This window comes from Aethalodelphis obliquidens, unplaced genomic scaffold, assembly GCF_003676395.1.
Source record: "Aethalodelphis obliquidens isolate GAN/ISIS:26980383/991018 unplaced genomic scaffold, ASM367639v1 scaffold38, whole genome shotgun sequence".
In the NCBI taxonomy this organism is placed as follows: domain Eukaryota; kingdom Metazoa; phylum Chordata; class Mammalia; order Artiodactyla; family Delphinidae; genus Aethalodelphis; species Aethalodelphis obliquidens.
Genome location: NW_020837982.1, coordinates 4,939,757 through 4,953,088, shown reverse-complemented (window position 1 = coordinate 4,953,088; position 13,332 = coordinate 4,939,757). Strand labels below are relative to the sequence as shown.

At 36.9% G+C, this 13,332-nt stretch overlaps 2 protein-coding genes across 4 annotated transcripts in view; both read right to left on the bottom strand.

Moving 5' to 3' along the window:
- The window catches only part of NSRP1 (nuclear speckle splicing regulatory protein 1), a 66,256-nt gene extending 62,321 nt beyond the window's left edge, over positions 1 to 3,935 (bottom strand). Inside the window, exons 1-2 of one of the 3 annotated variants that reach the window (XM_027130530.1) lie at positions 3,860 to 3,935; positions 2,561 to 2,654 (exon numbers count right to left, since the gene is read on the bottom strand). In XM_027130530.1, coding sequence (XP_026986331.1) covers positions 2,561 to 2,654; positions 3,860 to 3,879 — 114 coding nt within the window. In that variant the 5' untranslated portion in view covers positions 3,880 to 3,935. Of the gene's footprint in view, positions 1 to 2,560; positions 2,655 to 3,257; positions 3,834 to 3,859 lie in introns of those variants that run through there. The other 2 variants (XM_027130532.1, XM_027130531.1) reach the window with 2 other exon arrangements.
- Positions 3,936 to 8,958: 5,023 nt separating this feature from the next.
- EFCAB5 (EF-hand calcium binding domain 5) overlaps positions 8,959 to 13,332 on the bottom strand; it is a 117,338-nt gene continuing 112,964 nt past the window's right edge. The window contains exon 24 of the mRNA XM_027130495.1: positions 8,959 to 11,172. Coding sequence (XP_026986296.1) covers positions 10,991 to 11,172 — 182 coding nt within the window. The 3' untranslated portion in view covers positions 8,959 to 10,990. The remainder of the gene's footprint in view (positions 11,173 to 13,332) is intronic.

Below are 13,332 nucleotides of genomic sequence, written 5' to 3'. Positions count from 1 at the left end.
ATTGATTGGGAGTTTGGGATTAGCAGATGCAAACTATTATATATAGAATGGATAAACAACAAGGTCCTACTGTATAGCACAGGAAACTATATTCAATATCCTGTGATAAACCATAATGGAAAAGAATATGAAAAAGAATGTGTGTGTGTGTGTATGTATGTATGTATGTATGTATGTATGTATGTATGTATGTGTGTGTGTGTGTATAAACTGAGTCACTTTGCTGTACAGCAGAAATTAACATAACATTGTAAATTAACTATATTTCAATAAAATAAATTTTTTAAAAAGAAGAGTTTTATATTCAAAGCTCACAAACATTTAAATAATATACAAATAATATAAGCTGGAATTCACCAGACTGATGTTTTATAGGTAAGGAAATTATTCTAAAGACCGGTTTTATATTCTCTGCTCATTAAGAACTAAACTGCATCTCCCTGTCAGTTGGCTTCTGGCTGGGTTCTACCAACAGAATACAAAAACAGTATATTGGAGGGTAGGAGAAAGGGAGAAGACGAGGTATTTCTCCCTGCCTCTCTCTCTACCTAGGACTGAATCTCCCCGTGGCTTCAACTCCTTTTGGAAAAGTCCAGTTCCCACCAAGTAACCCTAGCCTCTGGCCTCCAGGTCCAACTCCTACCTGTATCCCTCCATTTATCACTTCTTGCCTTTTACTACTGCTAATCTCTGGGTTGCTTCACCATCTCTTGTAGCTTCTCAAGTCTTCCATCACCCATGTAACCAATATCTGCATTAAAGTCTCTCTATGTAAAAGGAAGGAGGGTGGGAGGAAGGGAGGGAAGAGCAAAATGGCCCTAGGCCTTTCTTTTCTGACTCTAGTGTACCCACCGTCCAGCTTCCACTAGCCTCATTTCACAATGGAAAAGAAACAGCAATCACATCAGTAAACTTTCTAGATCACTTGTATAAACCCATCCTTCTCAAACTGGAGTATATGTTGCTTTGCATTACGTGGGTATGCCAGGATGATTTATGTGAAACTACAAGATAACCATGACGCATTTTTCTGTTGTGTCTACAGTGATTTTAAAAAATTATTTGTATATTAAAACAAACCACAAGGGTAGTGTCAATTCAGTGGGGAAGAGCCTTCAACAAATGGTGTTGGGACAACTGGATATCCATCCACATGCAAAGAGTGAAACTGAACCCCCATCTCATAACCGTATAAAAATTAACTCAAAATGGATCATAGATGTAATTTTAGAACTAAAACTACAAAATTCTTAGAAGAAAACATATGCGTAAATCTTTGTGACCCTGGATTAAGCAATGGTTTCTTAGGTATGACACCAAAGCAGTAGCAACCTAAGAAAAAAAATATATTGGACTTCCTCAAAATTGAACTTTTGTACTTCAAAGGACGTTATCAAGAAAGTGAAAAGACAATTCACAGAATGGGAGAAAATATTTACAAATTACATCTAATAAGAGACTTGTATCTCGAATGTATAAAGGAATCTTACAACTCATAACAAAATGACAACCCAATTAAAAACTAGGCAAATGATATGAACAGACATTTCTCTAAAGATGATACATAAATGGCCAATATCCTTGGTCGTAAGTAAAATGCAAATCAAAACCACAATGAGATAGTTGTCTGGGGCATAATGTGGGGAAGCAAACTAACTGCAAAGGGGCATTAAAGAACTTTCAGGGAAGAGAGAAATATTCTACAATACATCTTGACTGGGGTGTATATATTTGTCAAAAGTCACCAACCTGTACACTTAAAATCCATAAGTTTATATGCAAATTATATGTAAATTATCAACTTTAAAAAATGTAAGCCATCTAGAGTCTATTTCTTCAACAGAAGAAAAGAAGCAAAGGATCAAATATGTTCAATTACCTAACTATGCTATTATATAATTAGTAAAAACTGAAAGAGAAGTGATTTTTTCTGCCAGAGCAAAGGAAGTATGAAATTGATACAAAGTCTTTTAGAAATACAGAAAATGACTGAAGTATTAAATAAGCACACATTTGGGGGTTTTATAAACTGCTGTAAACTGGGGCTTCATAGGAAAACACTGTTTTGGCTGCTAAAACATAAAATGTTCATATTAGATGTCATTATCATCAATGCTAACTTTATACACTACCATATTACAACTGAATAACTACACTTAGCAGACACTGAGTAACCACAAAAGTAGTCTCATAAGAAACTACTTTGCTAATAAAAATTTCTAGGAAACTGGCAACATCTTAATAGCTTACTTCCAGGAATCTTTACAGCAACAATTTTGTTATATATCAGTATTATTGTCTGAAATTACTCTGTATAACTGCTTAAAAATAACTGAAGTTCATAGCCTTGGGAAAAAAAAAATCTCTTAGATTATCTGTGTATCACCTACAAAAAAAAAAGCAGACCTTTCTTCTTTATTCTTTTTGATAATTCTGTAAATTATAATGCTACAGATATGCTGTATTAACAAATATCTAAAGCAAGCAAAGACATTAAATTCACAAGTTCAATTTAAAAAAAAAATTTCCAACAATGCAGTAGAAAAACAGTTTCCCTTACCTCATCATCATCATCAGAATCATTCCCAAACACTGAAGGTTTTTGCAAAACAGGGTGCAACTGCTGTGCTTTCTTTGGCAAAGTAAGCCCATACCTGCATTTTTTTTTTTGAAATAGAAATTACACCATTATATTTAAATGTTAAACAATAATACAGCCACTACCTCTTCCAGACGAAGCTACCAAGTCAAAACATGTCACATAACCTATGAGCATATAACACTGGTTCTGATTTTCAACTATCTAAAAGTTCTAATATGCACTAAGATTTTATAATTATTATTTTAAGTGATTATTTGTGGGCCAAAATCAAAATACCATTTTAATCAAAGAAGGGAAGTGAATGAAGAGTTCAGAAATGTTTTAGATGGTGAAATGATAGCAAGGTTTTAAAAAGAACATGTTAGTGGAAAGCTCAGTTGATGTCCACTAAAAATAAAAATGCTCTAAATTATCCTTGTGATCTAACAAGAGTCAAGAAAATACTTGTTTTTTTTTCCTATTGGGTACACAATTTTAAAGAAGTTATTGGATAAAGGTTAATGTCACCCATGAAAATTTTTTAAAAGATTACATTAACTGAGAAACCCAAGTAGCCACGGGGCAAATTGCCATTACACTTTATTAAGCACACTTGCTTTGTCTTGGAGCACCTGAAAGAACCATCCCATCAGATCCAACTCATTTAGTTTCTCACGTTTTGGCCTTTAAGACGCAGAAATCACAGAAGGCCGCATCACAAGCGAGGATTATACATCAAAGATAAAACTTCCAAGAACATATAACATTTGTCTCTTTTGTGGCAACGTATACCCCAATTCCCTATATGCCTACCCTTTTCTGTGGCTTCTCAGCACAACAGTCCTAAACCGAGAAGGGAGGGCGGTAATCAGAACTTGACCTGCCAAGTAGAACAAGGCCCTCTAAGAAAGCCAGGAATTGTCTCTCTTCTCATTGCCCCTGAAAGCATCCAACCGGGGAGAAACTCAAGCGCGGGGTAGGAAGCAAGACTGAGGGGCCTCAGACCGAGCTTTTGGAAAATAGAAAAGTCTCGCTCTCTGCCCCTCAGCCTAACTTCCTTTATTTCCTCACAAGTTTCTCCCTCAAACTTCGGGCTTCCATCCTGGAAAATGTGGGGGGGGATGGGAATATATGTTCCTCAGGATTTCTCGCTTTCCCCCATCTCTATCCCTGACGACACAGCCCCTTCACTTCCAGCGCAATTCTACTGCTCGGCCAAAGACACAGTCGCCGTGGTGTCTCACTCCCCAGCCTAACCCTAACTCCCAGGTCACTCACTGCCTGCCCGGAATCGCCATCTTGCTCCCGTCTCCGCTGAACGTGGCCGACGCCGACGTGACGCTGACGCAGACGCCGACGTCGAACGTGAGCTCTCGCGCGGGTTTGGGCGGCCTAGACCCCGCCTACCGGGTGGGTTCGCGTTTTGTGTTGCTTCCGCACTGCGGGGAATCTGATGCTTGGCTTTGGGCGTTGTTTTGAAAACCGACAGACTGCCTCGAAATCAGTGTGAAGAAAGGAATGGCAAAATTTTAGGCCAGAGGTTCGCAGAGAGTGGTCCTGGGACCAGCAGAATCGGCATCACCCGGGACTTTGTTAGAAATGCAAAATTTCCGGCTCTGTTCCACATCTACGGAATCAGAAACTCTGGGACGGGGCCCAGAAATCTGAATTTTAACAAGCCCTCCAGGTAATTCTGATACTCAAGTTTGAAAACCACTGCCCTAGGCTATCGATTTCCCCCCGCCCCCGAGGTACTCAGCGTGAGTATACCTGGCTCAGGGTAATTTGGCAGAAGATGAAAATCTGTACGCTAAGTATCTCATTATAGGACAGAAATGATTAATAAAATACCGTGGTACCACTGGGTATAGGAAGTAAAATTATATATGATACTTTTAAAAAAATGCTAGTCACACTTCACCTGTGGACCCGCTCATTCTCGGCCGTTTCCAAACTGGTAACAGCAAAGAGATCTTTTGAATTACCGACAGAAGAATGTTAAAATCTCCAACTGTAATTGTGGATTTGTCTATTTCTCTTTTTACTCCTGTCATGTTTTGTTTCATGTATTTTGAAGTTTTGTTATTAGATATATAAACATGTAGGATTGTTGTGTCCTCTTACATTGACCCCCTATACCATTAAGAAATGATCCTCTTTTTTATTTATTTTTATCTACTTTATCTGATATTAATGTAACCAGCATTGTTAGCATAGTGTACCTTTCCCGTCCTTTTACTTTTAACCTATTTTAATTAGTTTGTGTCTTTATATTTAAAGTGGTTCTCTTGTTGATAGCATATAGTTGGGTCTTGCTTTTTTATCCAGTCTGGCAATTTCTTCCTTTTAACGTGGGTATTTAGAACATTTTCATTAAAGCAGTTATTAGTATAGTTGCAATTTGTTTTCTCTTTTTCCTATCTGTTTTTTGTGCTCCCCCCTCCACCTTCCCCCGCCCTTTTGAATTAATAAATTTTTATGACTCTGCTTAAGATTTTTATGCTTCAACTTCTTTGTTGGCTTATTGGCCATACTTTGCTTTTTTTTTTAAGGTTTTGCTTTAGGGTTTCTGGTACACATCTTTAACTTATCACAGTCTACCTTCAAGTAAGAATGAAGCACTTTCTGTATAGTATAAAAACTTTATAAAAGTATAGTTCCATTTTCCCTCTCTGAGACTTTGTGCTGTATTTGTCACACATTTTACTTCTACCTATGTTATAAATGCACAATAAATTATCATTTTTGCTTTAAACAGTCAATTATCTTTTAAAAATATTTTTAAATAAGAAAAATGTTATGTTTATCCACATATTTACCATTTCCCGTGGCTGCGTATCTTTGTGTAGATCCAGATTTCTTTTTCTTTTTTTTCTTTTTAGCAGGAAAGGGTGGGGTAGTGGGAGGAGGATTGGATGGTCAAAGGGCACAAACTTCCAGTTATAAGATAAAAAAGTATTAGGATGTAATGTACAACATGATTAATATAGTTGACATTGCTGTATGTTATATATGCAAGTAGTTAAGAGGGTAAATCCTAAGAGTTCTCATCACAAAGAAAAATTTTTTTTTCTTTTATATCTATGTGAAATGATGTATGTTCACTAAATTTATTGTAATCATTTCATAATGTATGTAAGTCAAATTATTATGCTGTACACCGTAAACTTATACAGTGCTGTATGTTAATTATATCTTAAAAAACTGGAAGAAATAAAGTTGAAAGAAAATGCAAAAGAATCCACAGGCACACGTTCTATTAGCTGTCAGAACGATGACATCATCACACATCATGAAGCCTCTGCAAAGTTCAGTTGCACACTGGTGTGAGGATGAGTGAAAAAGGCAAATTGTTAGAAATATAGTTTTGACCTGGAAAATCCCAAAAGTGTTTTAGGGACCTTTGGGAGTCCACAGACCACATTTTGATATCCACTCTTCTAAATGAATTAATGCTGAGATATATTATTAAAGGAATTATATAGCTTTGCATATAGGAATATGCTGAATGTCTTTTTTTCCCCCAAAGTGATTAGGGTAAGGCTAGATAGAAACCAAATATGAAATCTGCTTGGGGCACAGTGAAATAAGAGGAAAAATATATATATACATATATAGACACATATATTGGTTTCTGTCCCAGATTCCCAGTACAGAGCTCCTAAAACCTTTGTGATTTCCTGAGTAATTAGAGCACTAAGAGCAACTGTTGTTTTGATACTTGGTCTTTGACCCTAGTGCCTGGTTCCCTGGGTGATAGGGGTTATTTTGTTCCAATGAGGTAACTCTTGGTGGGCTTCTGGATAGCATCAGCATGGGGGCTAGTCACCAGAGAGACCACACCATAGTTAGAAGCTTGAAACTTTCTACCCCACCTCCCATCCTCCGGGAAGAAGAGAGGGGTTTTAAACCAAATTAATGATCCATCATGCCTACATAATGAAGCGTCCATAAACAACCCAAAAGTATGGAATTCTAAGAGCTTCCAGGTTGGTGAACATATCCACCTGCCCGGAGGGTGGTACACCCCAACTTCATGAGGACAGAAGCACCCTTCCTGACCTCACCTATGTATCTCTATCTGGTTGTTTATATGTATACTTTATCATATCCCTTATATAATAAATAGGTCAATGTAAAAAGAAAAGAAAAATATTATGTTTATTCACATATTTACCATTTTCAGTGTCTCCATATCTTTGTGTAAAACCAGATTTCTATTTAGTATAAACATCTTTTTTTAAAACAGCTTTATTGAGACATAATTCACATACTGTGCAATTCACCCATTTAAAGTATACAATTCAGGACTTCCCTGGCGGTCCAGTGGGTAAGACTCTGCTCTTCCACTGCAGGGGGCATGGGTTCAATCCCTGGTACCAGAACTAAGATCCCGTTCGCCATGCCACACAGCCAAAAAAAAACAAAACCGTACAATTCAATGGTTTTTAATATATTCAGAGAGTTGTGCTACCATCATCACAAGCAATTTTAGGATACTTTCAATACCCAGAAAAAAAACCATGTAACCATTAGTCACTCCCATTTACCGCCCCCCGCCCCCGCAACAGTAGGCAACCAGTAATCTACTTATGTTCTCTATGGACCTGCAGTCCTATTAGTTTTTGCTCTGTGTATTTTGGAACTATGTTATTAGGTGTGTAACTATTTAAGATTTTTGTCTTCTTAATTAATTGACCATTTTTTCATTATGGAATTACCTTCTTTATCACAGTAATATTCTTTGCTCTGAAATCTACTTTGTCTGATATCTTTATAGTCACTCCAGCCACTCCAAAAGTTTTCTTTTGACACAAATGCCAGGGAAAGCAAAAAGATGTTCGGGAAAGGAAAATAATTGTAACTTACTACATAGCTAAGCCCTAAATAGCATACATGATCATGATAATGCAAACACTGAATATCCAGCTATTCTGATCTAAATTACTATGTAATTATATTGGGAAGAAGGAAGGAGTGGGAAATGTGTATGTGTTTGTGTGTGTGTGGGTGCACACACTGGGGAAGGAGCTAAATCTTTGTATTGCATACTGAGAGGTTAATAAATATTGCCTAATTCAGGAAAAAAAAAAAAGCCACACAGCGTGTTATTTTGCAATATGGAGGCACATGTCAAAACTACAGCCAGGGGCTTCCCTGGTGGTGCAGTGGTTGAGAGTCCGCCTGCCGATGCAGGGGACATGGGTTCGTGCCCCGGTCCGGGAGGATCCCACATGCCGCGGAGCGGCTGGGCCCGTGAGCCATGGCCGCTGAGCCTGCGCGTCCGGAGCTTGTGCTCCGCAACGGGAGAGGCCACAACAGTGAGAAGCCCAAGTACAGCAAAAAAAAAAAAAAAAAAAAAAAAACTACAGCCAGAATGGGGTTGGCAAACTTTTTATGCAAAGGGTTAGATAGTAAATATTTAGGCTTTATGGGTCATAGGTCTCTGTGGCAGCTACTCAGCTCTGCCCAGTGGTATGAAAGCAGTCATAGACAATATGGGCATGGCTTTTCCAATAAAACTTTATCATGACAGGCAACTAGCCAGATTTAGCTTGTGGGCTGTTTATTAACTCCTGAGATAAAAGAACTGAAAGTAGATGACTCAGAAGCAAGGAAAGTAGGGGTGAGGTTGAGCTGGGAAATGCTCTGGTCTTGATAGACCTTGTATGACAGAAGGACTTTTTAAACTATGAGCATGTGTTATTTTGCTTAAAATAAAAAGAATCGATAAAGGGTAAAAATAAAGCCTCCTGCCTGGGCTGTCTGCCTCTTACTTATGGAGACCGGATGGGGAATTAGTTACACAAAGTTATCCAGCTCGATATCCTATATAATGCAAGCTTCTGTATTCTCCCATTGCCTTTAAGCTCAGGCAGTAGGTTGAGGAGAGGTAAAATATGGTTAATGACTAGGAGATGGAACACCCACCAAGGGGAATTACAATGCCTACAGAGAAAGACATAGGCAATATTTAATGAATTGATATTGCCTGCTGAGAAGTCTTTATAATAAGGTCATGGAGGGGAGGGGAGGAACATAGAGTTGATGATGTAGGGTGGGGTTAGGTGGGAGTGGCATTGCATAAAACCTTACAGAAGAGGAATGAAAATTCCCTAAATTACCTGCAAAGGGTCTTCTGAGTCCGTAGATTGGGGATGTCTGTGGAAGTTAAGGGCAGCTGGTTGCTTGATCGCATTTAGATTATGAAGGAATGGGAAGTCAGTCACAAAAGACCACATAATGTATGATTCCTTTTATATAAAATATCCAGAACAGGCAAACCCATAGAGAAAGCAAGGTTAGTAGTTGCCTAGGGCTGGGGTGGGGAAAAATGCGGAGTGATTGCTAATAGGTATGGAGTTTTTATGGGGGTGATGAAAATGTTCTGAAATTGATAGTTGTAAATGGTTGCACAATTTTGTGAATATACTAAAAAGCATTTTCATTAAGTATGTGAATTGTATAATATATGTGTTATATTTCAATAAAGCTGTTAAAAGAGCCAATAGGAGCTTTTCTGGGATTCCAATATCATTGTCTTGAAACCTTATGTTGTTTCTGGACCATGGAAAGCTGTAATTATAAAGGAAAGTGGTCTGGATGGTCTACACCATGCAGTATCATTGTTACCTATAAAATATGGAGAAAGAGCTAATTTAAAAATTCAATTAATCAAGTCTAAGCTTCTGAAGTATATGTAAATACAAATAAATCAATAAATCTATTGAGTCAAATAAATAGTTTAAATATAAACCTACATCTAAATTTTTGTCAAGCATAAATAACATCCTCTTCACTAAAAGAGTAAACTCCTGGTGTTAAGGGATAGGATTTTACTTGAACGATAGTTAGATAAATTCAACCCTGTTGGTTGCTTAATTCTAAAGTAGTTTCCAAAAGACTAATAGCATAGTCTTTAGCCTAGTAAAGTCTGGAAAGTGTTGGTGAGATGTCTGGAATGCTGGCAAGAGCAATAAAACAGAAATTAGGACATGTGTGTGCCTCTTACTAGCTGTTGTGACCTAAATAACTCACTCTTTGAGCCTATTTCCTTGGTTATAAGATGGGCAGAGTATTGTAATATTGAGACTGCCACCTTACACGTTATGAGGAGGATCAAATGAGCTAGTATGTGAAAATGCTGATACTTCAAACAAGTTAAAATGCCATGCAAGTGTGTGATTTTATCATTAAGCTGGATGCCATTTAGTTAACTCCATGATAAAGGAAAGTGGTCTGGATGGTCTACACCATGCAGTATCATTGTTACCTATAAACTATGGAGAAAGAGCTAATAAAATAACCATGATAATGGTTAAACAGGTGGCAGTCTGCAAAAATTTCCCCTCCTTGCTGCCTAAAATGCCATTTGTATTCACAGTGGACTCTTTATAAGCTTGATCTGAAGCCATCACGATATGTGGCTATCAGTTTAATATCTTCAAGAACATTGTTCCTAGAAATGTTGCTGCAAATGCCCTGAAAAGACCACTTCCAAATATGAAACAGGCTTATAGGTTAAAACTGGGCATGCGATCATCCAAGAGATGAGGCCTGGTAATAACACTGCCATCTTATCAGAAAAGGTTAAAAAGGGACCTCCAATCTCAAAATATAAGATGTTTGGAACACATCACATTTTGTCAACCAAATAAAGAAAATGAAGTTTAATTTCCCAAAATTTTATTAAAAATGGACTCTGTCATCAGATATCTTATTGCAAAGATGAAATCTCACAACAGAGCAGTAAAGTTTGCTGTAGTAAGAAGCTTTAAATAAATATAAATTCTTTTTGCAGTTCTTGAACTTGAGAGGATTTTGTTATTTAAAAAAAGTGTCTTCTTTTTTCCGTGAGTCATGGACAAACATTTTCCCAGAATTTCTATTCATTGAAATAACTTTTAAGTTGTTAAGGTAAGTAGGGGTGGGGGGTGGAGATGGGGATGGGGAGGAAGTGGTGCTCATATAAGTCTTTGAAAAATTAGAAAAACAATTCCCAGTCCATTTCTTAAAATCTTTATTACTTGGTGCTCTTTTGATGTAAAAACTGCCATTTTTTCTAAATCCTCAGTCTTTCTTCGCTTGTACTTAAAAAAATTAAAATAACTCTGCCCAACGAACCGTAATAGTCCCATGCCAGATACAATGCTAAAACTAAAAGGAAACTTTAAAATATATTCTATAACATACATTTCGTTATGGCTACCTTAACTGGATATTTTTTAGATCAAATTTCTCCTTAGGTAGCACTTTTGGTTTTATAAAGCACTGAGATAAATGTCTAGGAGAAGAATATGTTTATGTGGCACTCCTTTCCAAATGAAAATATTTTATTTTATAGTTAACAAACAAAACTGAACATGACAAAAATACCGTAAATACAGTAGCAGTTCCATTAGCATTTCCCTAGCAAGCTTCCCCCTGGCATTTTGCATACACATAGGAGTCAGTCTCGGATGGCAATGGGGGTGAAATGGCACTATTTATTTTTTTGTTCAGCTTCATAAGAGCTGAACAGATGTGTGCCCAGTGGTATAAGTATTCGATAGCAGTATTACCAAATGTCCATACTTCAATTCTAGAATGATCTGCACCAAGAAAAAAGAAAGTGTGAATAGTTTTGTACTTTTATTACTAAAATATATTTTAATACTAAAATATAAAATATAAATTATGACAAAAGTTCATTCGATATATTTTGAGTCAAAACCATAGCAGAATCCTGTTTAAATATGTAATTACAGGAAAATGGATAAATAAATTTCCTTATATTCATATAATGGAATACTACACAGCATTTAACAAAGAACTAGAGCTACATATATCATTGTGGATAAATCTCAAAAACATACTGTTGAGAACAGTAAGTTGTAGAATAGTATGTTCTTTTGGATATAGTTAAAAACAATTTTAAAACCTGAAAATATTATATTGTTTATGGATTCATAGGCATGTAGTAAAAGTAAGAAATCATGATGAAACTGATAAACACCAAATTCATAATAATATTAGCTCTAGGGAGGAAGAGAAGAGAATGGGATCAGGGAGGGGTATAGAAAGTCTCAACTGTTCCTATAATGTTTTCTTTCTTTAAGAAAGTCTGACTCAACCATGCATAATGTTAAGCTTGGATACAGAATATGGCTCCATAATGACTACACAGGTGTTAGTCTCTAACTTCTGTGTTTGAAATATTTCCTAATTAAAAATTATTTTTAAACATATAATCACTGTACACCAAAACATTTCATTTGTTAGACTGCTAACTATTAAGCTGCCATTCGTAAAAGTTACTTTTTCCCAGGAGTCAGTCAGTGACTAATATTCAGATAGAATGGTCCAATGGAAAGAGAATATACTTCAAAGTTGAAAGGATCTGAGTTCTAATCTTGGCTGTACCCCAACTAGTTTTGTGACCTTGAAAAAAGTCACTTAATTGCTCTGAGCCTGTTTTTTCTTCCAAAAAACAGAGATAACTCAGAATTGCTATGAGGATTAATGAGAAAAGATATGCAAAAATCTGTCACAGAGTAGTTGCTTAAAAAAATGTTAATTACCTTCCTTCTTTCAGGTGCCTTCTACCCTCAGGTCTATGTTTTACTCATTTTTGTTACTTCTAGTGTCTAATACAGTTCCTAACCCAATAAATGTTTGCTGATTTGAGTTGAATCAAACTATTAAGTGATACTTATAATTGAACAAGAGGTTTTAAATGCTTTCTATACAGTAGCTCATTAACAACACTGACAATTATGTCACTTATGGATATCTATTAGGATGACAAAACAGAACATATATTATTTCCCTATCTTCTATCAACATGAAGGAACAAATTTCCCTGAATTAGGCTTAGACTTTCTATGGTTTTGAAGGCATCACTACCACAAAGGTACAATGTGGGACAGGAAAGGCACATAAAATATGGAAAACATACTCAAGTCTCATTTTTATTTGAAGCTCACTTTAAAACACGTGGGTACAATTTTCTAAAATTCTGTTTTAACACACGCACGCACACACACAGAGGTACTGTCTTCTCTCAGTTGTAGGTGTTTAATAAATGTTGATTGAAACAACATTAAATTGTGGAATAATTAAAAATTATTCACATTAAAAATACTTGATTCAGGGCTTCCCTGGTGGCGCAGTGGTTGAGAGTTCGCCTGCCGATGCAGGGGACACGGGTTCGTGCCCCGGTCTGGGAAGATCCCATATGCCGCGGAGCGGCTGGGCCCGTGAGCCATGGCCGCAGAGCCTGCGTGTCCGGAGCCTGCGCTCCGCAACGGGAGAGGCCACAACAGTGAGAGGCCCACATACCACAAAAAAAAAAAAACAAAAAAACCCCCTGATTCATATGATATTATGGGTAGTACTAGACCAATAACATACATACTTAAAATATTGAGATGCATTTGTTATAATTGATCGCTTTTTGTATTAATTAGCTTCCTGGAAGCTTTAAAAGTTAATGCTATAGGCTGCAAAGATTACTTTGATTATCATAATATTCCAATGTTATGAATCTAAATTAAACTTCACTCTAGAACACTCCTAAAACCAGTCCTAACTAATTTTCTGAGATATAACAGCTCTGCTACTGCCCACAGCCTTTATTCTGCCTTTTCCAGATCCCCATTAAGAGCCCTGTTGCATTGACGCCTGCCAGTGTTCTTATCCGACATCCAAATGATCAGACCCCTATCTGCAGCCATTATTAAGCTAATCAGCCATCTCCACGGTGATTCAAG